The sequence below is a fragment of the Rhagoletis zephyria genome, unplaced genomic scaffold (assembly GCF_001687245.7).
Source record: "Rhagoletis zephyria isolate East Lansing unplaced genomic scaffold, Rhagoletis_zephyria_1.1 Rzeph_scaffold_07263, whole genome shotgun sequence".
Classification (NCBI taxonomy): domain Eukaryota; kingdom Metazoa; phylum Arthropoda; class Insecta; order Diptera; family Tephritidae; genus Rhagoletis; species Rhagoletis zephyria.
The window spans coordinates 5,298-16,552 of NW_016164346.1; the positions used below are offsets into that span (position 1 = coordinate 5,298).

Here is an 11,255-nt window from a genome sequence, read left to right on the forward strand (position 1 = left end):
ACCAGCCTGCAATTGTCAGAAGATGCTTTGATGAAACAACTTCCGACGAAGTGATGGAGGTTAGGGAGGAAAGCAGAAATGAGCAACAGAGACCCGATAATAAAGGTTTGTTTCTGCTAAAATTATCGCTAAACTTAATACGATATTATCTGCAGAGATTCTGGATGCCTTCGAAGTCATAACCCTACGTTTGGCTACGATCGAAACTAATGTAAGTAATAGCATCTCCGTTTTCATACTTATATCACATCGGCAACAGTGACATTTATCCGATAAATGCCTTTTCTTGAAATAATTTATGTTGTCAATGTTCGATATGTATGCATATCTCCGATTGATTACCAATTTAGAAATTATTTAATATTATAGTATTTAATATTATGTTTTCATTTCATTAGCAAGTTGTCCTGCAAAAAACCAGGAAATAATTAGCCGCCAAGTCGAAGAACTTGTCGAGAAGGTGAGTTTTTTTATTACTAATAGCGTTTTCTTTTCTCGACAAAATGCTGCATTTGTTTTTCTTGTTTATTTAATGTTATACCATACTTTTATAAAAAAATAAACATTGAATAAACAAAGGAAAAGCTGCCGAAACTTATTTAAATATCGCGTTCCTATGTATAAATTCATTTTCCCACCACTGTATATTTTATGTTTTAATTGATTACAAATGTTTCCCAATAGATGATTAATAAGTCGGAAATGTTGGCAGAAAACAAAATCCTGAGAGAGTGCAAAGTGACTTTGCAAAAGATTGAACTGTCAATTGGACGTATGACTGGCGAGGTACGAGACCAAATTTTAGATGAGGTGGCGAGCAGTTTTCCAATCAATTCAATTACTTCCGTCAGTGATATTGAGGACAAAATTATGAATTCGCCGGAATACGCTCAAGCAATGGTAATGAAGCTTGGTTTCTTTCAAGCTTAAAATTCTCATACCTTCCTTTCTATACATTTTTCTATAGATAACGTACTTCCACAAATTGAAAGGAGCATCCGAAGACGTCTCTACAGTATTGAAATACATTTTCACTGACGAACTATTAATGAATTTTAATTGGGATGGCAGGTGGGAGAAACAGGCTCTTTGCAAATTAAAATTAGTCGAGATCTGTCTGCGAGGTAAATTGCAACTACTATTGAAAGTAAATATTTGGTTATTAATATTTTCTTTTTTACTTTATGTAGATGTTTTTAAAACACAGGCACCGTATGACTTTCAAAAGGCCGTGAAAAGGTCAATCGAGCGGTGATGGCTAAACCGATTGAAGCAGAAAAAGTACCAGCTTAATAAATCTAAGAAATAATAGATTAATTTATGTAATTTTAAGTTTACTTTTCCTCGTATTAATAAGTTCCACATTTGAGTAATAATTTATGAAGCGGCCCCCTAAAATGTCAAAGGTATAAGAATTAATTTTTGCATTCAACACAGATTGTATCCAAATATATTGGGCCCTATCTGCGGTTAAGGCTAGATATGTGTATATGCCAGCAAAATACTTTGCAGAAGTTGAAAATCTGTTTAAAACGTTTTTCTTAATTAAACACTTAGTTAAATATTTTTCGTTAAATATTTCTGAAATTGCAATTGCTGCGAATTGAATTTCATGAAACTTTTGTGAAAATGTAAGCGTCTTGCCTATCTAAAAACTATATATTAACTATTGAATAAGATTCCAATCATATCAATAATTTCACGTCATTGCCTAAAATTTCCACTCGACTAGAGTATTAATACGGAAAAACTTGGCAGCACTGCATATTTTTCGACGATTTTCGTCGTTTACTTGTTTCGGCACGACAGTAGACAATGCCAATGTTGTCGAGTCGTACAATTTAGCATAATTTACGACTTACGCAATGAGGCTGAATATCTAGTTTATAGAAAAGTAAGACGGCTACATTTTTACAAAGTTTCATGAAATTCGTAAAAAAAAGTTTCCCAGCAATTGCAATTACAGAAATATTTAACTAAGGGCCGGTTACTCAATGTCTGGTTAACACTAATCTCCGGTAAAACATCATTATCGACGTTACCGACTCCATGTTATATGCATGGAGCCGAACACGTCGATAATGATGTTTAAACGGAGATTAGTGTTAACCACATATTGAGTAAACGGCCCTAAGTGTTTAATTTAAAAAAACAAAACTTCTAAACCGCCGATAAAACTTAAGCAAACTTTAGATGCTTTAAGAGCATTTATCCATGAAAAAGAAAATGTTGAAAAAACGTTTCTTTGCAGATAGGGCTCGATATGTTTGGATACAAACTGTATAAAATGCAAAAATTAATTCTTATATCCGTCACTTTGTGACATTTTAGGGGGCCGCTTTATAAATTAGTACTACATTTTTTCATACAAATTTTCAAAATTTTTTTTATGTAAATGAATTTAATATTTTCTATCTGAATATTTTTAATTTTTGGTTCTAATATAATATATAATATAATATTTATATAAACTATAATATGAAACTTTGATTTATAGGGTTTATATTATAGAATGAACTATATTTTCATAAATAATCAACGCAAAAAAATTGTTCATGAAAATAATCGTAAATATTTATTATTTAGAACAAGGCGTACACTTTCATTTGTCGCCTGTTATATATGTGTACATATTTAAAATTATATTCCTTTTTTTAAGAATTTATTATTAATAAATATTAAACATGCATAAATTTTAATTTTTATTCATCAAATATGGGTATTTACATCAGAGCTCCCTAGATTTTACATCAGTTCTGACTAATAATCGAGTCAGGTCTGATCGGTCAGCGCTGACGCATAATTCATTCAGAAATTCCAAGTCATACAATCAGCTGACCGGGCAGCGCTGACGCATAATTCAATCTGCACTGACAAGTACGACAATCAGCTGATCGATCAGCTCTGATGCATAATTCCTTCAGATCTGACAAGTCCGACAATCAGCTGATCGGTCAGTTCTGATAGAATTGAAGGTCACTGCTGGCATGAGTAAGCGAAATAGCGATACGATTGGTAAGCTGGAAATTGTATGTGTTGAAAAGCGATGGGCGATCACACGTACATGAAAATTTCGTTCAGAAAATGCACTTTGCCTTTAAAAATCTGATAGAAACTCGACACTACGTTCTAACCGGAAATTTTGTCAGTACTACCGGGCAGATGATAAGTAATATGACCGACAGTGTTCCTGCAGTGTTGATTTTCGTTTCGGTTAGCTATGTGGCTTCATAGGTTTGCTTTGTTGCTGTTTAAGAGTCTGCTAATAAGCCGTTGGTGTTGGTGTTTGTTTGGGTGGTGAATTTGTTAGATGTTGAAATGGGACTAGGTGTAGTGAGAGGCAGGCCATTGCTGTTGCGTTGTTCTGCATTGGTTGGAGCTTCAGTGGTAGTTTGAGAAGAGCGTTGAGTGAGTGTGGAAGAACTAGCGTGCGTCTTATTGAGTCGCTGTATGTTTTGAGAGCTGTTGGATGCCATGGGGTTTGATTCTAAGGTATCGTCACTTGAGTTGTAAACTATGGGTGTTTGTAGAATGTTGGCAAATGTGTTTGATTGTTGATGTTGTTGTTTGTATATAATGTGGGCTGTTTTGTGATCCACTTTTTGGAGTGTTTTTATAGCTTGGATTTGCTTTTGTTTAATAAAAATTGGGCATGTTCGGCTGTAGGGCGAATGGTACGGATCAGTGGTGCTTCATCCTTGCAGCTGAGGCAGGCGTGGAGGTGGTAGCAGTTATAAGTGGAGTCAGGTGACGTATGGTTAATGTGACCAACTATTTTATAGCTCAAAGAAGTACAAATTAGGTTGGGTTAAGTTAACGCCGCAAGCCGATTACGAAATTTCGAATGCGGCTAATTTCGATCCCTGAGAGCTCAGTGTTTGTTCACAAGTGCGAGCCAAAATGTTTCCATCTAAGCCTCACGAAGGTTGGACAGTCTAAAAGAAAGTGTTGGGATGATTCCACTTCAACTTCCTCTTGACAGCTGATACAAAAGGATCAGTAGAAATTTCTAGTCTCACCGCATGAATACCAATCGCACCTTTCGTATCCTTTTCTCAATGTTAGGCTTCTACGACAGCCGCCGTTGATCGCCTACCTAATTACCTGGTTTAGGTAACCTTGAGCTAGATCAAAAAGGGTGTATAGAGATCACCCCTTAACCAAAAGTTCCACATCGTCTACATAGGCAATCACCCGACAGCCCACTTTTCCAGTTCCTCTAGAAGGTCGTTTACAACCGCAATCCAGGGAAGGGGGGAGAGAAACCCCACCTTGTGGAGTGCTCCCATTGACTCCGTCGCGACAGTTCTGTCACGAAGTAGGCTTATTAGCTTATGAATATACTTGACTATCGTCTCTAGAGTGACATTGTTGAAGGCCCCCTCGATATCGAAGAGTCCCCTTCTGCATAATCTTCATGCGTGAAGGCTTCCTCTGACGACTTTACCAATGTGTGCAAGGCGGTATTCACCGACCTTTTCTTGTAATAAGCATACTGAGCTCTTGAAAGACAGTGGCTGATAAGCATAAAATCCCTAGGAGAAACATGATAGCCTTTTCCGGCCTTCGGGATGAATGCAACACTGACTACCCTCCAAGCCTTGGGGATGTACCCGGTCCTTATGCATGGATCCAACCAAATGCACGACATCTTCAGAGCCCTTTGCAGCTGCGCAGATATGATGCCATCGGTCCACGGCGACTTTAATGGTTTGAACGAATTTATCACCCAGGCTATGTAACGATTGTCCAGAGGATCGGAGAAGTGCAGGACCTGGGGGGAGATTCTGAAACCAGTTAGCGACAATTTTCGAACCGCTATTGCACTTTTTAACGCAAAAACATTTATGTATATCATGCGTTAAAAAGTGCGATAGCGATCCGAAAATTGTCGCTGACTGGTTACAGAATCTCCCTCCCGAAGTACAAAATATCGTAAAGAAGTACATTTGACTATACTTCGAAGTACGAAGTACGAGAGCGAAAAAGGAAGTACTGTACTTCCAAAAAAAGTACGTTTGGTCACATTACGTATGGTAGACTTGTCAACAGTTTCCACAGAGTTTTTGGTTTTTACAGTATTTTATAATGTGCCCGTATCGGTGGCAGTTCTTGCATCGTGAAGGCAGGGGTATGTACGGGCGAACGTATCCTATTGAAATTGTGTCGGGTAGTGAGAGCGTTGGAAAAGTGAGTGTGATAAGTCGGGTTTCAATAAGTGTTGAGCTGTCGTTATTTTCTTTTCGCATGATTTTTCTAACTTCACTCACGTTTTGATCTATAGAGTTCGATTAAGATTTCGTTTTCAGGTATCCCACGTCAGTCGTTACAATAAACAACGCCTTTGGTGGAGTTAAGAGTTGAGTTCATTGTTATTTCTACTTGTATGATTGGATAGGCTGGTTAACTTTGCTAGTTTGAGTGCTTGTGTATGGTTCTTTGTTTTAATTAGAATGTCACCACTTTTGATTTTTTTGCAAGAGTCGACTTTTCCGCAAACACCATCGATCAATGAATCACCAAATGTTAATGTTGGTCAGATTACCGCTCAGGTATCAAGAAGTATAGCTGTCGAATTGCCTAGTGTGAGCGGTCTGCGGAAAAATATTCAGCGTCAGCGCCTTTGCAGTAATCCGCAGCTATTAACACCCAAAACATTGAGTGAATTAGTTATACCTGAGCAATTTCAATTGACTAACAATGGTGAAAATTTTATATTGAAGGATAGTTCTGCTCGTGCCAATCGTTATGTGGTGTTCGGTACTATGGGAAATTTACGTCGTCTGGGTTCGTGTCGAATTTGGATGTCTGATGGGACATTTTCTTCTGTATCTAGCATATTTAAACAGCTTTACACCATACATGGAGGTCTTGTCGATAATGATAATGCTGGTAATAATGCTATCGAATCTGTACCATTTGTGTACGTTTTGCTTCCATGTAAAAGGCAAAATGTATATCGTCGATTTTTAAAGGCTCTCGTAAACGTAGCTGACGGCCACTTGGTGCCAGAAGTATTTACTACTGACTTCGAGGCTGCTTTCATTGGAGCTGTGAAAAAGGTATTTCCAGATACTCATCTCCACGGGTGTTATTTTCATTTCGCCCAATGTATTGTACGGTTTTTAAACAATATGGGGTTGGAAACACGCTATAACACTGATGATGAGTTTTCTTTGCATGCTAAAATGTTGATTGCTTTAGCATTCGTCCCTCCTGCTTTCGTGGATGCAGGTTTTACTAGCTTGATTTCTTCGGAATATTTTGCTAATACGAATGATTTGAAGCCTCTTATTACTTATTTCCAAGACACTTGGATTGGAGTTCAACGCCGAAATGGTCACACGTCTGCCAAGTTTCCTATCGAAACTTGGAACTGCTATTATGTAGTCATTAATAATGAGCCAAGAACTAATAATATGATGGAAGGTTGGCATAACACCTTTCATCAACGTATTGGTAGGAGTTACGAGCAGTTGGGGAAATTTATTAATGCTTTGAGAGTTGAGCAAGCTTCGTCGGAGGTGATTTGGGAGCAATTCAATGCTGGTCGCCTCGTTGCTACTCGGAAGCGCAAGAAATATTTTGGTTATGATGCTCGCATACGCGGTGGTGGAATTTTGGAATATCTTCGTGGGGTCGCTCATAGTGTTTCTCCGTGACCAATTGTTCAACCATTTGATTAAGTTTGATATTGATTTTTTGTTATTTAATATTTTATTGTAGTTCTATGTACATAATATACTGAAATTCCGACAACTTATTACTATGTATTCTCCCGTGATAATTTTTCTAGTGATCATTTGTCCTGTGATCAGTGATATTGTGATCATTTTGGCTGTGATGTTTTTCGTTGTGATCTAATTAGCCAGTGATCATTTGCCTAGTGATCAATTGTCCTATGATCATTTGTCTTGTGAGCATTTTGCCTGTGTTTTTTGTCATGATCATTTGTCCTGTGATATCAATAGAGGTGTAATCTTAATTATCAAATACTGTTTAACACCCCAAATAGTTGTTTGTATTTTCTACATAAATACATACATATGTATGGGGACTAAACCAGTAGTGCAATTCACTAACTTTTAACGATACGATTTGTCGAGGTCTAATATAACGATTTTTGTGGTTTGCAGTAACGATTGTGTTATTCGGTAACTCTTTTTTAACGACACTAAACAGCTGACATTTTCTTTTTATTTCAATAAAAGAAAGGTGGCATCTCAGAAGAATGACGAAAAAAAATAAATTCCTTGCTTGCAAAGTGGTATACACATAGTTTTCTAATAATTTAATATACTTTCACAAAAAGTAAGTAAAATAATACGTTTATTTATTTTGTATTATTAGACATAACCATTTTCGCATATTATAGAATGGCTTCGTCAGTACCCAATATTCAAAAGAGAAGCCGGACCACAGCAGAACAACTAAGTCGCATGGTGGACTTTTTGACGGAAACGCCGGGATTGGCAGGATCAAGGTTCCAGAAGCTTCATGGCAAGTCGGACTGCGACAAGAAGTGGACTGACTTAGCGTCAATGCTGAATAGCCTTGGTGGTTCGGTGAAGAACATCGACCAATGGCGCACAGTATGTAAAAGTTGTTTAGTAATTTAATACCACGTTCAAAATTTTGTTTTGCAAAAAGGTATGGAGGGACTTGAAGAGCCGTGCTAGTATTAAGGTGCGTGATAGAAAACGAAAGCAGGCAATGACGGGAAACAATCCCATTAATGAAGAGCCACCCACTGAGCTTGAGAGGCGTGTGATTGCTCTTGTCGGTAGCGACTATGTGCAGGGCCATGAAACTGTTGCTGAAAGTGTGCCAGTGGAAGAGGTAAAAAGCAAATAAATAGTTATGAATAGCACAGCAGTTAACAATTCTTCTCATCATTAGGAACTCCAACTGCGTATGGAAGAGGGTGATGAAAGTGTAATCATCGAGNGCTTCCCATCATTAGGAACTCCAACTTCGTATGGAAGAGGGTGATGAAAGTGTCATCATCGAGATGCCATCTATTTCCCACGAAGTGAGCATTGAGATGTGCACATCGACTCCTGTAACTCCTGCAGGAAAAACGCCTCGTAGAGGTGCAAAAAGAAGGCGTGTGGACGGTGGTACCGAGGCCCAAAAAACATTTTTGGAAATTGCTCAGACCCAAGCAAATGCCTTAAAAGTAATTTACATATTTGTAACTTTACATAAGTAAAATTTTATGACATCATTTTTTCGGTTCTTTTTCTACAGATGCTAGCAGAGTCGAGTGCAGCGAATGTACAAATAGCAAGTAGACAAGCAGATGCTTTGAAGGTAATTTTTTGTACATACTAAAAAAATAGTATTACATTCGTATGCTCTTTCAACAGTTGTTAGCTGAAACAAGTACGGCGAGTGTGCAGGTAGCGAAATCGTTGGCCGAAGCTATGAGCACAATGGGGGAAGGTTTAAAGGCAAGTGCGGATGCCTTTAATAATTTACCAAACGCTATCTACCGCATGTAAATATTGTGTAAATATGTAGTTTTTTAAGTAATTTTTTGTTTTAATATTTATGTTAGTTTTAATCGTTTTAAATGTAAGTTGAAGTTCTTTTTTTTATATTTATGTTAGAGTTAAGTTTTCGTTTGATATAGCATGAAGTTCCTATTTTTGAATTTATGTTAGAGTTAAGTTTTAATTCGACATAGCATGAAGTTAACTTTTTACATTTAGAATAACTGTTTAAGATATTCGAAGAAGAATTTTTACAAGTTTGAATTGATCTTTATTTGTTTTTAATAAGGGAGTTATTTGAAGTTCTGTTGATTTTAAAATGAATTCAATGTTTACAAATTTAGTTGATATAGGTATACGGTCTTACTGCATGTAAGATATACCACATATATTTCTTATATACAATAAGTAATGAAATTTCATTTTGTGAATTCATGTTTTAATTTTGTGATGCGCCTGTAACTTGAACGTGCTTTTACGTGGTGTTTCAACCACGCCATATCATATTATAGAAACCGATCTGTGATTACATACTGAGATCTGTCTTTTGATGGACCCTTTATTTAACGAATATTTACATATATAATTCTAGACTTAAAAAAATGTACTCAAATTAAAGACAAAATAAGACTGAAGTTATTGATACAAGAGTTTTTATTTACATAAAAATGTTTAATAAAATGCCAAAATAATTTTATTGTATTCCTTCTGAATTTTTATTTATCAACGTTTTATTCATGTAAAATAATTTGCAATTAGCCGGTATTGGACGCGTTTTGCTGTTGAAGACGGCGCTTCTTGATTTACATTACTGCTATGTGTCCTTGGCTCTAGGAACTCAGTCTCGGGATCGTATGTTTGGTCACCCAATCGCAAGTTATGCAACACTGTGCAAGCATTTACTACTTTTCCAGTAAATCCAGGATCATACAAAAGAGTCCTTTGCTGAGATAAGCATCGCCAAGTTCCTTTGAGAACGCCAAAAAGTCTCTCGACTGGGTTTCGAGCTTTGCACAATGCCTCATTGTAGCGGAATTTAGGACTCCCTTCTGGTTGGTTTGGTAGAGGAGTCATCAACCACGGCTCCAAAGGATATCCTGAGTCACCTGCAAATATATATTGGACATTTTCAATTAAATTGATTTTAATAAATAAGTTTCAGTGGATTTAAAAAGTTACCAATCAAAAACACGTTATGGTTTCCATTTTCAAAACTTCGCTGCATAACTCTCCGGACTGCAGAGGAGCTCCAAATAAATGAATCGTGTCGCGCTCCTGGGTATTTAGCATTGACAGCCAAAATCTTTAGATTTGGATCACATATCTATATTTGTATAAAATAAAATTAATACTCAGTAGTTTAACCCTTGAGCAAATTTTACTCTTACCATTTGCACATTGATAGAATGGTATCCATGGTGGTTGACATACGCTTCTTCATGATGCTTTGGGCTCATGATTGACACATGAGTGCAATCGATAGCCCCAATAGTAAGTACCTCCTACAAATGGTGCGGATGCTGAGGCGAAAATTTATTTTGCAGCTTGCCGCTCTATTTGGGTCATTGGAAACCTAACCTTTGCCAAAAACATGGTGCGGTTTATTGCATCCGTTACGCGATGTATACAGCGACTTACGGACGACTGGCTCATGGATATCCCCCATTGCTCTCCGACTGGACGTNCGTTACGCGATGTATACAGCGACTTACGGACGACTGGCTCATGGATATCCCCCATAGCTCTCCGACGGGACGTTGATAACAGCCAGTTGCGAAGAATCGTAAGGCAGTTAGAACCTCTAAAATTTACAAAAGCATTTAAAATTGAAAAATACTTGCAAATTACATTATTTACCTGTTTCTCTGTCGTTATCGCAGTTATTCTTCGACCCCTTAATTGGCTATCAAGCTGGGAAACAATATCTTCAACCAAGTCTGGGGTTAATCGGTAAAGGTTACGAAACTCAGTTGCAGCCAAGTCGAAAGGGTTGTCCACTTCTCGAAGCAAACGTCTATCCACTGATGAAGAGCTTATTATCTCCTCATCTTGGGATAAAACGTATGCCAAATACTCAAATGCCATTTTTAACAAAAAGTTTTTCTTTTATATATTACTTAAGTAAATTCGCGATCTATATTATTTTATTTTNTAAGCTGGGAAACAATATCTTCTACCAAGTCTGGGGTTAATCGGTAAAGGTTGCGAAACTCAGTTGCAGTCAAGTGGAAAGGGTTGTCCACTTCTCGAAGCAAACGTCTTATTATCTCCTCATCTTGGGATAAAACGTATGCCAAATACTCAAATGCCATTTTTAACAAAAAGTTTTTCTTTTATATATTACTTAAGTAAATTCGCGATCTATATTATTTTATTTTAACTCAAATGAAATATCAAATTTTCTTTTGTCGATGCCGCTAACAACTTCAAAATATTCGTCGTTTACTTAACGAGTAATCGAGTAGTTAACGACAACAGCTGATCAAGCGATAGCGAATATCGTTAAAATATGTTTAGCGAATTGTCAAATCGTTAAAATCGTCGTTAAGTTTTCTTAACGATTCGATAATCGTTAAAATAGAATGGCGAATCCTACTACAGGAATATTCATTTGAAAATGCTAATGTCCTACTCATTTATGAAATAAAAGACAAAATAATGGTTTTTATGAATATTATATCCTCATTTATACACATGTAACATACTTACTTAGCCGAATTACTTAGTAATTACTTGTATGTAAGAATGCTAAGACAAATT

The 11,255-nt window shown here is 36.8% G+C and overlaps 2 protein-coding genes and 1 pseudogene across 5 annotated transcripts; 2 read left to right on the forward strand and 1 right to left on the reverse strand.

Annotated features, from left to right (window-relative positions):
• The first annotated feature begins 688 nt into the window (after positions 1 to 688).
• LOC108374037 (uncharacterized) lies at positions 689 to 1,767 on the forward strand. Its single transcript, XM_017629994.1, has 3 exons — positions 689 to 900; positions 968 to 1,124; positions 1,191 to 1,767. The coding sequence occupies exons 1-3, from the start codon at positions 703 to 705 to the stop codon at positions 1,253 to 1,255; spliced, it is 420 nt and encodes a 139-aa protein (XP_017485483.1). The 5' UTR covers positions 689 to 702; the 3' UTR covers positions 1,256 to 1,767.
• A 5,464-nt stretch (positions 1,768 to 7,231) lies between these two features.
• Positions 7,232 to 8,645, forward strand: LOC108374036 (uncharacterized). Of its 4 annotated transcripts, XM_017629991.1 has the most exons (6): positions 7,238 to 7,267; positions 7,376 to 7,592; positions 7,651 to 7,839; positions 7,964 to 8,179; positions 8,251 to 8,313; positions 8,370 to 8,586. In XM_017629991.1, the coding sequence occupies exons 2-6, from the start codon at positions 7,377 to 7,379 to the stop codon at positions 8,502 to 8,504; spliced, it is 819 nt and encodes a 272-aa protein (XP_017485480.1). In that variant the 5' UTR covers positions 7,238 to 7,267; position 7,376; the 3' UTR covers positions 8,505 to 8,586. The 4 variants fall into 4 exon arrangements, with proteins under 4 accessions (XP_017485482.1, XP_017485478.1, XP_017485481.1 ...); XM_017629993.1 differs by having other exon boundaries at positions 7,232 to 7,592; positions 7,651 to 7,822; positions 8,166 to 8,179; positions 8,370 to 8,645; XM_017629989.1 differs by having other exon boundaries at positions 7,232 to 7,592.
• Positions 8,642 to 10,632, reverse strand: LOC108374035 (putative nuclease HARBI1; annotated as a pseudogene).
• Positions 10,633 to 11,255: the final 623 nt, after the last annotated feature.